This window comes from Ursus americanus, chromosome 3, assembly GCF_024610735.1.
Source record: "Ursus americanus isolate L20-20 chromosome 3, mUrsAme1.1.p, whole genome shotgun sequence".
In the NCBI taxonomy this organism is placed as follows: Eukaryota; Metazoa; Chordata; class Mammalia; order Carnivora; family Ursidae; genus Ursus; species Ursus americanus.
The window spans coordinates 41,271,755-41,289,232 of NC_142129.1; the positions used below are offsets into that span (position 1 = coordinate 41,271,755).

The window sequence follows — 17,478 nt, forward strand, 5'->3', positions numbered from 1 at the left end:
ATGATGTTTCTTTTAGCCTTCAAACTAATTTTGAAATAATTCGAGAAGTGAAGTTTATTTTATCCATTTTTTAAATTTCTTCCTTATGTTCTAAGATCCCTTCTTTTTCTGTTTAGAGAGTTTTCTCTAGCCATTCTTTTAGGGTAAGTATGCTAGCAACATACTTTACTAGATTTGTTTCATCCTTCATGTCAAATTTCCTTTAATTCTTGAAGGCTATTTTTTTTTTTGCTGGATATAGGATTCTAGGTTGACAGTTTTTTCTTTCAGCATTTGATAAAGGTGCTACTTCATTCTGGCCTTTCATGGTTTGAATTGTTTTTCTCCTTTAGGTAAGATTTTTTTTCTTCCTTGTTGCTCTTTATCTATTTATCTATCTTTTTTTTTTTTTTAATTTTCACAAGTGTTCAGAAGTATGATGTTTGAAAGTTTTCAAAAGTGTGATGTGTCTTGGTGTGGATTTCTTTTGTTTTATCCTATTTTTGTTTTGTTTATCTTTGGTTTCTTCTTTCTTTTCTCTTTCCAAGACTTCAGTGATAACAAATGTTAGATCTTATAGTCCTAGAGGTTCCCTAGGAAAAGTTCTTTTTTTTTTTTTTTAGATCTGTTTTTTCTCTGTTGCCCAGATTGAGCAATTTCTATTTCTTTGCGAGTTCATGGATTATTTTCCTCTATCCCTTCATTCAGCTGTTAAGCTCATCCATTGAGTTTTAGTTTTGGTTATTGTATTTTTCAGTTCTGAAGTTTTTGTTTGTTTCTTTCATAGCGTCTGTTTCTTTCCTGAGACTTTCTGGGTTTTTATTTGTTCCTAGCACATTCATAATTTCTCATTGGAGCAATTATTCTAATATTCTTGTCATCTCATTGTTGAAATCTCTTGTTTTTTTTCATTCAGTCTGAGATCCTTATGGTTCTTGATATGATGAGAGAGTTTCATCATATTGGACATCAGTGTCCATTAGTGGATGGACATTTGAACATTATTTTATGAAACTGGATCTTATTTAAACATTAATTTTAGCTGGCTTTCTTTCGCATCACTCCAGCAAAGGAATGAGGACATCTGCCATCTTATTATTGCCAGATGGGTGTCAAGTGCAGGTTTCTCTCCTGGCCTCTTTTGACCTCAAGGTAGAAGTATTCCTCATTACCTTTGAGTGGGATCAGAGTTCTGACCAGCTCTGATTTCTGCAGACACCATGGTGTGGCTAGCCTTGTTACCCCTGGGTGGCAGAGAAAGGCCTGACTCCTCACTAGGCCTCCTCTGACATTACCACACTGGGGAGGGGGAAGAATGACTTATTGCTGGTTGGGGTAGATGTCCAGGCTCTTCACATGGTCTATACTGACACCATGGGGAGAGAGAGCTTCCTACTTGGCTTTCTCTTACAACATCTTAGTGGGTGAGTTGAGATGACTTGTTAAAAGCTTAGGGAAGGTTGAAGTCTAGGTTCCCAATTTGACCTTTGTTGGTGGGGATGGGACCTATCTGTTTTTGTTGTTGCTGTTGTTTTCTGTGGTATTTGGGTGAGGAGAGAGATTATTGTTTATAAAATTTTTATGTTTTCCTAGGCTGCCACTTTCCTGACCCTTTAGCTAGAGAGAACAGGCTTTTAGTCTTTTTTTGTGTCTGCAGCCAATGGTGTTTCTGGTTGTCAGGCTTTTTAACTCCAAGTCTGAGAAAATGAGACAAAATGAAAGTCCAGGAAGTTCATCACCATGTTGTTCCTTGGGTCCTAAGATCCCTAGGTAGTTTGCCTTCTCTCTACCTTTCAGGGTCTTCTTATGTTTGATTTATATAATTCCCAGGAGAAATAGCAGAAAATACATCTACTCCATCTTCCCCAAAGCAGAAATTCATTTTATTTAACTATTTATATATTGTTTTTCATTTTTGTTCTGTTCGAGTTATTTTCTGATTTCCCACGTCATTTTTCTCTTTGATCTATTGGATATTTGGTATTCTGTTTAATTTCCAAGTAGTTGGGGGTTTCCCAGATGTTTTTTCCTTTTTTTTAGAGAGGGGAAAAAAGAGGTGGGGGGAAGAGGCGAGAGGGAGAGAGAACATCTTAAGCAGGCTCTGCGCCCAATGTGGAGCCTGATGCGGGGCTTGATCTCATGACCCTGAGTTCATGATCTGAGCCGAAATCAAGAGTCAGATGCATAAACGACTGAGCCACTGAGGTTCCCCCCCTTTTTTTATTTCTGTAAGTATTTTTCAATGTAATTTTCAGTAGTAATAATTGTATAGTATAGACCTAAGATCTAAGATGGAAGAAACTGTTTTCTGCATCCCAGCTTACATCCCAGCTTACTCTTCAGAAACACTCTTCTGTTCTTATTTCTTCTGATGATTATCTCTATGACTAGTGTAAGTGCAAAAATTAAAAGACAACAGATTTCTTGAATCTTCAATTTTAGTTAATGTTGACTTACTCTGTGCATATAAGATGAGGATTTAGCTTATTACACTAGTTTTAGGGTTATTTTTAGAACTTTAGTAAAATTACTGTTTCTTGTTCCATTAATTTCTAATAGTATGTTCTCTAAGACATTAGCTAATTTTTTCTTTTTACTTATTCAAAGATATTGAATAATCAGCAGTTTTCAGTCTCCTTGATGTTATGAAAAAGTAATCATGATAATGTAGATAGTATCATAAAGGATGAGGCAACAAGGAATCATTCAGTCTTATTTCACATTGCATAGATACAGTACGGAGAAGATCTAGATATGCTTGCAACCTTATATGGTACTTCAATGTTGAAATGAATGTCCATACCTTTTGTATTCATAAGAAGATTAATTTCTCACACAAAGCTAAAAATGTTAAGCTTGGAATAATATATTTTGAAAAGGCAAAGCATTTAATGCTTAACTATATGCCAGCATGTAAGCTCTAATTCCCCATCACTCCCGCAAGATGGTTATTATTAACATCATTTTAGAGATGAGATGGCCAAGGTTCAGAGGCTGAAGGATTTACTTCGGGATATCAAACCATAACTTGCAGAATCAGAATTTAAGTTCAATTCTGACTTTAAAGCAGTGCTTTCTTACTATATCAAGCTATCTCCCAGAAAGGAATATAATTCTAGATTTAGCACATACATTTAATATGGTAAGTTCTTGTACGTGGATGATAAATACACGAGAATATATATTACAATTTTTTTGTATAAGGTCAGGTTTATAAAGTAAGTGATAAAATAATAAAATAATTTATACTTTTTGTATATGGAAAGATGTTTATGATGTTTGGTGATGTGTATTACATTAACATCTTATATAATATTATAGAATACTGGATCTAGCTACATGTTTTTATATACCAAGGGGGAGACTAGAGGGATGATCACCAGAATATTTTTTTTTATTTTTTAAAAAATTTTTTATTATGTTAGTCACCATACAGTACATCATTAGTTTTTGATGTAGTGTTCCATGCTTCATTGTTTGTGTATAACACCCAGTGCTCCATGCAATATGTGCCCTCCTTAATACCCGTAACCGGCCTATCCCATTCCCCCACCCCACTCCCATCTGAAGCCTTCAGTTTGTTTCCCATAGTCCATAGTCTCTCGTGGTTCATTCCCCCTTCTGTTAGCCCCGCTTCATTCTTCCCTTCCTTCTCCTACCGATCTCCCTGCTATTTCTTATGTTCCATAAATGAGTGAAACCATATGATAATGATGACCAGAATATTAAAAATAGTTAGCTCTGGGTGGTTTTCACTTTCACTTTGAACTCTTTATCTTTTTATTCCTTTCCCAATGATCTTGCATTGTTTTTCCCAAATCTATAAATTATTTTTAAAAAAAAAATCTCCCAGGCATGAGCATTTTGTTTGTAGTTTTCTATGGTGGTTCTTTCCCCTTGTCTCTAAACTTCACAAATTGGGGCACCTGGGTGGCGCGGTCGTTAAGCGTCTGCCTTCAGCTCAGGGCATGATCCTGGCGTTATTGGATCGAGCCCCACATCAGGCTCCTCTGCTATGAGCCTGCTTCTTCCTCTCCCACTCCCCCTGCTGTGTTCCCTCTCTCGCTGGCTGTCTCTATCTCTGTTAAATAAATAAATAAAATCTTTTAAAAAAAATAAACTTCACAAATTGGTTGCAGAATGGGAAGAATTGGTTGATTAAACCTGCTTGGTCAAAGTTTTAATGAGCACAGGAGCTACTATTCCATATGCAGTTGGTTTTATATTTTTTAGGCTATGAAGCAAATAAATTCAGTAAATGAAATGTTATGAAATATTCCTGTAAATCATTGTATTTTCCAATTAATCACCATAGTATTTTATATGCTATTTACTTATTTTATTGCTACTGTTATTTATGTTGTAGAATTGATCTCAGGAACATATTACAGAGATGGTGATCATAACAAATTTTGTTATGTAGATGTTTGCTAATTAGTAATAGATAACTTTAGTTTATTGTGTATATATGTATAATTTTAAAATGACTGTTTTCCAAGTGAAATTATTTAAATTTATCAAAGTTTATAATGTCAAAGGAAACCATCATAAAATAGTATTTTGGAAAAATTATTATTATGAAAATAGGATATTTTCTTCCATCATCTCTTTTTGTTTTTGTCTTTGTAGGTGATTATAGCCTTCTGGTATCGCACATTTGTGGGAATAATGAATTTATTTGGGCTAGAAGCTAAGACCTGCTGGAACGTCACCAGAGTAGAACCTTTAAATGAAGTTCAAAGTTGTGAAGGCATGTTTCTTTCTAAAATGCTGCTGTGTTGTCATTAATTGTATATATGTGCATATAGGATATTCATTAAGTTGTCACGAAGTGATAGGTTAGTATTTGCTCTTGGGATCAAGATGACCCAGGTAGACACGAACCTCACTCTCACAGAGTTTACACATAAAAAGGGCATTAGTAGTTAACAATTGCGATGGATATTACAAATAAGAAAATGAGGTTGCTAAGGTTAAGAGTAAGGGAGAAGTGTTTCAAAAATAGGAACCAGAATATTCAGAAGTCCCAAGGCGAGAGAAAACTGAAAGCAGGCTAGACTTCTGTGTGCAGAGAGAGAAAGAGGGAAAAATGGTGTGAAACGATGCTAGGAATGTAAGCAAGAGTCAGAAAACAAAAGGCCACTTTCTGGCTAAGGATTTTATACTTTATTCATTGAAGAATTCTAGCAAGTTAGCATTTTAAGAACATTATTTTGCCAGTTATATGGAAAAAATATTAGTAAAGGACAAAAGTGGGTTCAGTGATGCCAGAGAAGAGACTTATGCTCTCAGCCCTTGATTGCAGGACAGATAACTGGGAAATGCAGATATTTGGGAGATTTTGGAAACAGAATTGACAAGATTTGGTAATCGATTGATGGGATAGGGGAAGGAGAGTGAAGTTATGTAACACTGGTTTCTGGCTTAAGTAATTGAGTTTCTTTGAATGGTAAATACATTTTAAAAGTATCAGGTTTGCATTGCTACAGTAGTTTGAAGTACCTCGGAGACCTCAAAGTGGAGATGTCAAGTGGCTACCTGCCTGGATACATATAGGAAGAAGAAAGTTCTGGTCTGAATATAAACTTGGAGTCATCTATATATAGATGATCATTGGAGCTTGGAAGTGTAAGAATTTTCTTAAGGATTCCTGTATGAGATCTAGCAGTTTTTGGGTGGAGTCTTTTGGGTTTTCCACATAAAGTACCGTGTCATCTGCAAAGAGAGAGAGTTTTACTTCTTCTTTGCTGATTCGGATCCCTTTTATTTCTTCTGTTGTCTGATTGCTGAGGCTAGGACTTCTAGTACTATATTGAACAGCAGTGGTGAGAGTGGACATCCCTATCGTGTTCCTGACCCTGGGGGAAAAGTTCTCAGTTTTTCCCCATTGAGAATGATATACACTGTGGGCTTTTCGTATATGGCTTTTATGGTATTGAGTTATGTTCCCGCTATCCCTACACTGTGGAGAGTGGTTAAAATTAACAAGTCAGGAAACAACAAATGTTGACGAGGATATGGAGAAAGGGGAACCCTCTTACGCTGCTCGTGGGAATGAAAACTGGTACCGCCACTCTGGAAGATAGTATGGATGTTCCTCAAGAAGTTAAAAATAGAGCTACCCTATGACCAGCAATTGCACTACTAAATATTTACCCAAAGGATACAAACGTCGTGATCCGAAGGGACACCTGCACCCCAATGTTTATAGCAGCAATGTCCACAATAGCCAAACTATGGAAAGAGCCCAGATGTCCATCAACAGATGAATGGATAAAGAAGATGTGGTATATATATATACATACATATATATGTGTATATATATACATACACACACATGTATGGTGGAATATTACTCAGCTATCAAAAGGATGAAATCTTCCATTTACATCAACATGGATGGAACTGGAGGGTATTATGCTGAGCGAAATAAGTCAATTGGAGAAAAACAATTATCGTATGTAGAATTTAAGAAACAAAACCTGATCTGAGGATCAGAGGGAAGGGAGGGAAAAATAAAATAAGACAAAATCAGAGAGGGAGACAAACCAAACATAAAAGACTCTTAAATACAGGAAACTAACTGAGGGTTTCTGGGGGAGGGATGGGGTACTTCGGTGATGGACGTTAGTGAAGGCGCATGATGTAATAAACACTGGGTGTTATATGCAACTGATGAATTACTGAACTCTACATCTGAAATTAATGACACACTATGTGTTAACTAATTGAATTTAAATAAATAAGTAAAAATATTAAAAGAAAGAATTTCCTTACGGAGAATATGCAGACTGAGAAAGGAAGAGGGCCTATGACAGAACCTAAGGTGATCCAACAGTGAAGAGGGGTGGTGTATAACGGAGGAAGTTATTACAACAGACTGAGAAGGAATGGTCATAGAAGTAGAAGGAATCAGAAAAGCCAGCCTTCAGATCTTGGCTCCATCAGTTATAGCTAAATAACTTTTGGCAAGCTATTTAAGTTTTCTATGTTCTGTTAGTAATGAGAGTATTTTCTTACTAATTTCATGGATCTGAGAATTATATGTGATGATTGTACAGCGCCTGATAGACTATATGTGTGCTTATATACACACACACACACACACACACACATTGTTTATATATGGGATATATTAAGAATTAAGGTTTTGTCTATACATAGTAATGGATCAAATAACTAGGTCATCTCGTATAAACTAAAGGTGCTGCTTGAAGTCAAGGGCCATGTCTTACTCATCCTAGAGCCTAGCAAAGGATAAAACCAATGCAGTGGTTTTTCTCCTGTAATGCATGCAGTGACTCCACAGAGAGTTCTAGATACTGAACAATAGCAGCATCACCTAAACAAAGTGAAGCACCAGCTAATCATTGCAGTATAATAATACCTCATGTAAGGGGAAAGTACTCACGTAACTATTAAATAGAGCAGCAATCTGAAGAGCAAATGTTTTCAGCAAGTTCAGGAGCCCTTGATTACAAAGCACTGAGATAATTATGCCCAATTGCTTTATAGTCGTTTATTCATTAAATACTGAATAATCTGTGTCTTTTTAAAGGATTGGGAGACCCTGCTTGCTTTTATGTTGCTGTGATTTTTATTTTAAATGGAGTAATGATGGGATTGTTCTTCATATATGGTGCATACCTGAGGTAAGATTACTGTATTAAAAGACCTTTCAGTGGGCTTATAAGGACTGGCTGACATTCTCTGATTAAATGAAAAGGATAAGTATGAGATTGATTAATAGGAAATTTTATAAGTTTATTTTTTTCAGAAACTTAGGTAGTATCACGCAACCAGCAACTAGAGCTGTCATTAAACTATCTTAAAGGACTCTCTTTTATCCTTGTGGGGATTTTTTAAAACTAATTGATTCCTTAACAAAGTTTTTAATGAGAATACTTCTAGATGATATGTAAAAGTATTATAATATTAGAGGGATCTTTGGTTGGCATTAGTGGCAGGGTATTTCTAATTTTAATGTCTGTACCTGTGAAATTAATAAAGGAGTAAAAGAAAATGTGTATCACTTAGCAGACACTCATATATGATAGCCTATTTTTCTTGTTAATAGTACCACAATTTGGGTTGGAGTAGCTGTTGTCCAGTCTCAGGTGATATGTTGAAGTTAATTATGACAATCATGTATTTTGTTTCCCGCTCTCCATTGCTTCTTGGGATAGCCATATGAGCTAGTTTCTCCGGTGAAATCAGTCTTTTTTACACCTAGAAAAGCATTTGTCTTTTTCACAGAAGGCTAGATTTCAACTGCCCCTTCTCTGTCTCCTGCTTTTAAACTTAAGTGTGATACCTGGAGCTGCTACAGTCATCTTGTGACAGGTGGTAGCTACACTTTTGAGCATAGCATAATGTATAGAGATGTTGAATCATTATATTGTATGCCTGAAATTAATGTAACATTGTGTGCCAGTTATACTATCTATCTATCTATATACATAAGCCTAAGAAACTTTGTACGTGTACACCAGGAAGTATATACAAGACTATAACAGTATTGTTTGTAATAGCTGAAAACTGAAAACAAAACAAATGTCTAACAACAGAGAAATGTACACATTACAGTTCATTAATACAGTGGAATACTATACAATATTGAGAATGAGCTATAGCTACACACATCAAAATGGACAATTCTTACAAATAATAGTGTTGAATGAATGAAGGTAAGCGCAAACTTAAAAGATGCAACTTCCATTTGTATAAAGTTTAAGAACAGATTAAATCATAGTATCAATGTGTGTATAGATGTGGTTATGTTAATAATCACAAAAGTCAGGATAGTGGCTGTCTGAAGGGGTGTTGAGTGGGGACTCAGGGTGTGATCAGCTTTCTACTCCAATGATACTATGCTTTTAGTTACAAGTATGTTCACTTTATAATTGTTCTAGGAACTAGAAAATTTTATATACTTTTTAATGTATGCTTTATAGGAAAATATATACTCATCAGTATTTTGAGGGAAAAGAATTACTTTTATGTTGGTAGGCTTTAAAATGTTCTATTTTTGGGGGGCGCCTGGGTAGCGCAGTCATTAGGCGTCTGCTTTCAGCTCAGGGCGTGATCCCGGCGTTCAGGGATCGAGTCCCACATGGGGCTCCTCTGCTGGGAGCCTACTTTTTCCTCTCCCACTCCCCCTGCTTGTGTTCCCTCTCTCACTGGCTGTCTATCTTTGTCAGATAAATAAATAAATCTTTAAAATAAAATGTTCTCTTTTTTGGGGACGCCTGGGTGGCTCAGTCCTTAAGCGTCTGCCTTTGGCTCAGGTCATGATCTCAGAGTTCTGGGATCGAGCCCTGTATTGGGCTCCCTGCTCTGCTGGGAGCCTGCTTCTGCCTCTCCCACTCCCCCTGACCTTTTCTCACTGGGTGTCTCTCTGTCAAATAAATAAAATCTTTAAAAAAATGTTCTGTTTTTGAAATTCGCTCATATTGTGCTTTTTTTAAATATGGAAAAGGTTACACAAGACTAAATTTTTTTTAAAATTAATGTTTTTCATTGGGAGAACTCAGGAGGAGATGGTCTTCTCTAAATTGGTTACACAGTTCTGTAATATCAAATACATTATTACACTCCAGTCTTTGAGAAGGATATGTAGATATAACAAATTTTGGCTGTAAAAGTGTCACCAAAACTGTGAGGAGATTGGAAGTGATGGCATATGATAAACAAAAGAAATGGGAATTGGGGGTGAATTATATATTTCTTACCTTGGCCACTCTCCCCTGTTGGCCCTAACTTGGAAGGAAGAATAGAAATTTTGCATTTCTATTCTTTTTGTGGTTAACAATAAATGGTAACATGCATATCTGACTTTATCAAGTCCAAAATTAATTGAGATTTTTCCTCTTCTGATCAATACAAAGAATTTTAGGACACTTTGCTTCAAAAACAGCCCCTCACATCTTATAATTATTATCATAGTTTCGTGCCTCTATTACCCGTCCACAGCAGGCACCCCGATTGGTGTTTATGTTGTCAAATCTTGCTTAGGTTTATAGCCACATGATCCTACCTTGTAGGCTGCAGTTTCTCTGCTGCTCACACCTCCCTGCTCGCAATTTCTTTCTTTTCAAAGGCATCCTTTGGATTTCCTTTAGTGAAAATTTATTAAGGGTAAATCACTCCCCATTAGCTTTGCTTGTTTTGAGCTCATTTCTTCTGTTCTTCCACCATTCATGTGGTATTTATTGTCTTCCAAATGTGAAGCTGTGGATACAGTGATGACAACATACAAAGAAAAGGCAACTTTAAGAAATTGTTCTTAATCTTTGATGATTATCTGCCATTCAGGATCTGAGTTTTGAATTCTGCATTGTTGTTTCTTTGGGACTCAACCAAAGAGTGTTTGCAGTAATTCAGACTGTTCAAAATCACTGCTAAGTGAAACTTCTGGGCTCTTGTCTTTGTCTCTCAGTCACTGAAATCCAATTTCAAAAACAAAAACTGGCCTCCAGAAAATTTGAAGAATGCAATATAGACTTTGAAATGCTGGCCTCCCTGTTAAAAATTTTTATGTTCACATCTTGTTTATTTTATTTAGAAAATATTTTAAATACAACAAATTATAAAATTCAGATTACTTCATAGGTATACTTTGTATACTTGTACATTCAAGATTAAAACATTCCATGCATACTTTTGAGATTTTTGCATTATTTTATATGGTTTAGTACGATAGCATTTTAAATATGTCTTTAAATTCTAAGATAATTTCATAAAAAAACCAGTATATTTTTATGAATTATTAATATATACTCTTTTTTTTTTTTTAACAGTGGGACTCAACTTGGAGGTCTAATTACAGTATTATGCTACTTTTTCAACCATGGAGAGGTTTGTTTTCTAGAAAATAATTTTTAAGATAGAAGGGGCTGTATAGGAACAAGGAAATATATTCATCAAAACAATATATAATTGCATGTTATTTAGGACTTTGCAATATTTTATATTAATATTTATATTTTAATCATGTTTATCCACATTTTTACATAATTATAATTTATGATGTGAAATATCTTGCCCGATTTTTAGTGTCCCTATATTTTGTAGAAAAACCAAATACTCTATTTTGTTGAGAAAGGAAATACTGTATTTGAGTTCAGGTACTTTATATAAACATTATCTCATTTACTCTTACCACACTTTTATGAAAAGCGGTTATTATCCTCATAGTAGAAGATACAATTGAAATTTATATTGGTTATGTTACTTATACAAGATTCCACGTTCAATACCTGGTGAAACTGGGCTTCCCATTTTCCGTCTGTCTGGCTCTAAAACCTTGCTTCCTTCTATTACATCATGCTGCCTTTTAATTACACAAAATGCTGAATTCAGAATAGAAATTGACTAACTCAGTCCAGTGGGATATAATCCACCTACAAAGAGCTCATAGAAACTTATTTAGAATATGTTAGATACATTCAGCAATATACTGAGTATGTAACTTGTGCTAGATTCTGTTTGTTGCTAAGATGTGACAGTGAAAAGTGGGAGAACATGACTGCTAGCTTTTGGAAACAAAATATGTAATATGTTGTGGCATGGGTTATGTAGGATTGAAGTTTTTATCCATTTCTACTAGGAAAGGTAAATAATTGGTGAATTTTAGAAAATCAGACAAGAATCATAAAAATTATACATAAATAAATACATAAATAAATGCGTTGTCATTTACCAATGTGTTCATGTAAAGACAGAACATTTTCTCTGAGTATTCCAGATGAATCGACTTTCTTGTACATACCATAATCCATCTTTTAAAGTTTAGTTTTGGTTTCTTGGAAGAGGAGTAATAAGAGTTAATAAGACTTTCGATTCTTTCTAGAATTTTAGAATTCTTGATATAAAACTTAAATATTCTCACTCATGTCTTAAAAATAGTTTTAAAGTCTATACAAAATGTCAGTACTTTCATTTATGAATCACATTAGTGATTTCCAAATACTTCCAGGTGTTTTTCAAAATTTACAGTTAACTCTTAAAGGTATATTTCACAAATTCAGAGACAATCTTAATTACTTGTAGTGTGTGTCTATACTCATTAAACTTGTTATGTATAAACTCTCTTGGTGTTTGTGAATGTCCTCCATGACACTTCGTTAGATTTTTTCTGGGCATGCATACATGCCAAAGCCCTGAGATGCCAGGGTCCTCACTATAGAGCTGGAATGTGGATCTGGTTTTTCAGTTTGTCCTTTAGGTTTTCTTATGTTTGGCATCTTATGTTTTACTTGCTTTCTGGATTTGCTAGTTAATGGCTCTCTAGTGCCTGTATGCCCGTTAAGAGAGCTCCAGAAACTTAGAAACTATCCCAGCCATTCAGAAATTAATGAGCCTAGTATTAGAATTATTAAAACCAGCCTATTCATGGTTTTTAGAGTTATATTTATTGTGATGGAACATAAAGCGAAGAAAGTATTTTATTGATTTCAGGCTACTCGTGTAATGTGGACACCACCTCTCCGGGAAAGTTTTTCGTATCCATTTCTTGTACTTCAGATGTGCATTTTGACTTTGATTCTCAGGTAATTTTTATCTATAAAATAAATCTGATTAAATTATAAGTCAAGTTTCTTAAAATATACTTCAACCTATTAAGTTATAATTATCAAATTTAGTTTTCCTTTTATTTTTAGTTACTTTAAAAATAGAGTATCCAGTTGAGAAAATAATCTAAAATTACTATGTAAAAAATTGCTTTCCACTTAAGAGTCTAGACTACAGGTTTTACGTAATCTAAATTCCTAGAAAGATGGTTTATTTTCCAATTTTTGGAAGTGATTTTAATCTGACCAGTCAGGGGTTTCATGGAATGAAATGTGTTAACTATGACATTTAGGGTTGTAGCTTTGAGTTCATATGCTGTATACTCTGTAGCTTAGCCAAAAGTCACCTTTGTTTGGTAAATATAAGGTAACTGAGAACTTAATATATTTTGTGATAATATTACTAAACGATACAAACATTTAAAATTTTGTTTTTGAAAATTTATATACCATAGTATAAGGATTTATCAAAATCAAATACAACTTTTATAAAAAAGAACAGCTACAGTTTTATTATTTACATAAAATGTTTACATTTCTTATTTCATATTTTAAAAGATAACTAAAACCATCTGTGGTAAAGGTGTTGGTTACTGACACATCTAATTGCAGACTGGACAGTTTAAACTTCAACATACAGTAGTTTATAACTGCATTTTAGAATTCTTTTTCAGTCATTGTTTTAATTTTTTTCTTTACAATATTCTCATAGTTGTTAACTTAATATTGCACCAACACTTACACTTATCTTCATTGCTTTTTGGAATCTAAAAGCAGTGGTACGTAAAACTGTTGCTGCTTGTATAGGCTACATATTTTGAGATATGCAGGGTCAATTCACACTCCATTTTCTAACCACATTGCTGGAGTATTAAATTTCTAGTATCATGCATAGTGAAAGGAAAATAAACTTTTATGTTTAAAGTATTTTATTTATCGATAAACTAGATATAATATTTAAAGCTCTAATTAAGATTGTTTTATGCTAAGCATTTTTATAACCCAGGTATTTTCACTTCTTTTTAATGGGCTTTTAAATTTAACTATATTTTGTTATCTTACATCAAAGGTAAGGAGTCATTAGATTTCATCATTTTTCAGTTAGCTTTTCTGTTTAGTGATAGGCTACTTTTATGGTAAAACTTATTGGTATCAATTCTCTCTGTTAAGGACCTCGAACAATAATAGAAGGCATTTTATTGCACTCTGTCTTTCCAATGTTGCTTTTATGCTTCCCTGGCAGTTTGCTCAGTTTATACTTTTTACACAGGTAAGATGATTTTAAACTAATTTAAGTTGAATGCAAGATGTACTTGGTTGTTTTTATAGAAGTTTTATAATGTCATTATGTTTCTGCCCTAATAGATTTTCAAAATGTGGAATAATTATAAAGTTTACATATATGTATGATTTTTGAAAAAATTATGTAAATCTATATTCTATTAATGTATTGGTTTAGTTAGGCAGATCTTAATGATCAACATGCAAAAGACTTTTTCCTATTATTTTAATTCACAGTTTTTCTTGTTTGTATTTGAGATGATGTCTATAAATTTGCCTGTAGATTTTCCTTTTATCTTAGGAATCATTTTGGATGCCAAGCTACACAACATGGTAAGGGCCAATCCTACTCTTCATGGTAAGGGGTATCTGCTTCTAATCTAGCTAACTGTTGGCTCTTTGTCTGAAGAGCAGAATCTTACCGGACACCATTTCTCAGAGCTTCAAGCATGACATTACTTGAGTGAATTTGAGGCCATATCCTGTTTCCCAAACAACTAAGTAACTAATGGCAAGAAACTGAGCTGGGGAAGTAGTAAAAGGTTGATTTTGATGAAATTTCATAATACCCAAATTTTACATTTGAACTCCTGTCCACATGACTAACCAACACTGATAATAATAATGTTCTCTATTGGCAGCGAGAAACTGTGCCAAGAAGGCTTGTGCTGCTAGTTATCTACAAAAATTAAATTATAACCTCAACTTAATAGGTGCTGCATGTTTAAAGTATTCTCTCTGGTTTACTTCCTTATAGTTGGCCCTTCCAGGTTGTAACACAGAAAGTCTGTGCTTTTGATTATTTGCACATGCCAACATGGATTTCTAATGTGCATCACTTCCTTGCAAGCACATTTATTAATTCGCTGGTGCTGATGAGACTGTTTCAAGCAGTTGTTTGGGTAATTTTGATATTGCTTTAATAATTTTCTCTCCATTCAAAACGTGCTAGACTTTTAGTTTGGTTTTTTTTTTTTTTTGTCTTTTTTCTTTCATTATTGAGATATAATTGATAAGTAACATTTTGTAAGTTTAAGGTATACAATATGTTGATTTGGTATAACATTATTATATTTCAATATGATTACCACCTTAGTGTTAAACATATCTATTATGTTTACATAATTATTATTTTTTTGTGGTGAGAGCATTTAAAATTTAGTCTCTAAGCAACTTTGACGGGTATAATACAGCATTGAATATAATCACTATGCTGTGTGTTAGATCTCTAGAACTTACCATGTTCTAGTTGCAAATTGTACCATCTGTCTGAGGTTTCTCTTATCCCTCCACCCCTTAGCCCCTCATCACCACAATTCTACTCTTCGTTTTTACAAGTTAGGCTTTTTTAGATTTCACGTGTAAATGATACCATAGTATCTGTCTTTCTCTGTCTGACTTACCTCACTTAACGTAATGCCTTCAGGGTCCATCTTACGTTAAATTTTACGTATAGGTAACAGAGAATTAAAAGCTTACAGAAGAGTTTTATGTTCCATTTCAATTTTATGTTTTCAGTGCAGAATGCACTCATCCTTGATTTCAGGAACAAAATTGGTCCAAGGCCTGAATTGATTCAAAACTCTTTTTTGTTTCCTGGAAAAAAAATTTTACCCATCCTCAGACCTACTCACCTTGAGGCTAGTATCTGCAGGATCATGATGAAACCTTCATCTGGAGGGAAGAAGAGAAATCCATTTTCTACAGTTTCACAGCAGAATGTTGACTCTGTTGCTTGTATCTAAATGAGAGGGTTCTCTCTTCAACCAGCAATTCAAATAACAACATTTCAGCAACTGAGCAGAATTTTCACCCATGAAGTTTTTCTCTCTGCCAAAGCTTATTTCTGATACTTAAGAAAGGTGGTCTAGACTTGGATATCCTAACAATATTGGTCTATGAGAGGAAAGAAAGGGAGACTAACATATGCTAGACTTTGGTATTAGAGTTTATTTCATTTAATCCTCAAGGAGTCCAGTCAGATGGATATTACAGATAAAGACACAGAGGCTCAAAGATTAAATTAAAATAAAGTCTGTCCAATTGCAGAGCTCCAGCACTTTCCAATTTATTTTTGTTGCATCTCTAAGGCCTTTGAACTCTTCTCTATTGAAGGTTATACACTTGGCTATATTATCTTATTTCCTTGCTAAAATGCTTTCAGCTTTCACGAAGCATTAATAAAAGAAATATCCATTTGAAGAATATTTCTGTACCTTTGTGAAACTATAATTAGTTGAGTGTACTCTGTTATCTAATTGCTTTCCTGCATAAGTACCTGTATAACACATTTTTCATAATTAGCGTCAAGATTAATTTTCCTCACAAGGTGGATTTATGAACCTCCTTTTAACAACTGTAACTATTCTATTAAATGAGCTGGACTCAACAGGAGACAAGCAGAAAGCAACTCCCATTTTTTTCCTCCTAATGCTTCTTAAAACCTGTGTTCTAGACTTGTTTCCCCCCACACCCCCCAAATATAGATTAAATCGCAGGAGGTTCCATACATATTCTTTTCCTTTTCATTTTGAAGAAAAGCTTCATTTCAGTAAAATTTTTTTTTGAGATCTTTGAAATTTTGTGTCTTTTGACCACAGAACGTGATATATATCTGTTTATTTAGTTCTTGTTTAATTTCCTTTAAAAATATTACATAGACTTTTAGAGATTTTACTGATGTTTCATTAGATTTGTTCCCTTATATAGGAAAGCAGTTGGATAATAGAGTACACTCAATTTTCTATTTTTGATACATTTTAAAAGATTGGGTATTTTATATTTTTAGGTATATAGTCCTACATGTGTTAATTAGGCAAAGTCCGTTAATTGTGCTATTCAAATTATTTAGATATCTACTATTTTTGTTTATTTCAGTTACTAGAAGAGGAATCTAGTTTTCCTAGATTACTCTGAAAATCTTCCACTTTAACATTTGATTTGTCTATGTCTACTTTCAGTTCTGCAAATTCTTTAAATATTTTGATGCAGTATTATGATGTGCACAATTGTTAAACATTCTTTCCATTTCTATGTAATGTGCCTTAAAAAATTTTAAGTGCATCTGTGTATGTGGTAAGAACACTTAACATGAGACATCCCCTCCTCAAAGACTTGTAAGTGCAGATAGAGTACAGTATTGTTATCTACAAGCACAGTGTTGTGCAGCTGACTGCCAGAGTTTATGGATATTGCATAACCGAAATTGTATATACATTGATTAGCAACTTCCCATTTCCTCCTATCCATCCAGCCACTGGCTATCACTATTCTATTCTTTGCTTCTATGTGTTTGACTATTCTAGATACCTCATAAAGTGGAATCGTGCGCTATTTGTCCTGTGATTACCTTATTTCACTTAGCATAATGTTTCATTCATATTGTTCCATGTTACAGGATTTCCCTCTTTTTTAAGGCTAATGATATGCCATTGTATGTGTACCACACACTTTTTAATCATTTATTCATTGGTTGTGATTTAGGTTATTTCCACACTTTAGTTTTTTTTTTTCCTGTTGTTTGACTTTATTTAACCATATGCAAATATTAATTTTTCAATTTAAAAAAGCTACCATAGAAACATTCCAAAGTAACATGGCTCCAACATAATTATTTCCTTTTTTTAATAATAATATTTTTTTATTA

The 17,478-nt window shown here is 34.0% G+C and overlaps 1 protein-coding gene across 1 annotated transcript in view; it reads left to right on the forward strand.

Annotated features, from left to right (window-relative positions):
• DPY19L2 (dpy-19 like 2) overlaps positions 1-17,478 on the forward strand; it is an 83,254-nt gene that overhangs the window by 14,920 nt on the left and 50,856 nt on the right. The window contains exons 5-9 of the mRNA XM_045792876.2: positions 4,609-4,729; positions 7,538-7,631; positions 10,779-10,836; positions 12,439-12,530; positions 13,722-13,821. Coding sequence (XP_045648832.1) covers positions 4,609-4,729; positions 7,538-7,631; positions 10,779-10,836; positions 12,439-12,530; positions 13,722-13,821 — 465 coding nt within the window. The remainder of the gene's footprint in view (positions 1-4,608; positions 4,730-7,537; positions 7,632-10,778; positions 10,837-12,438; positions 12,531-13,721; positions 13,822-17,478) is intronic.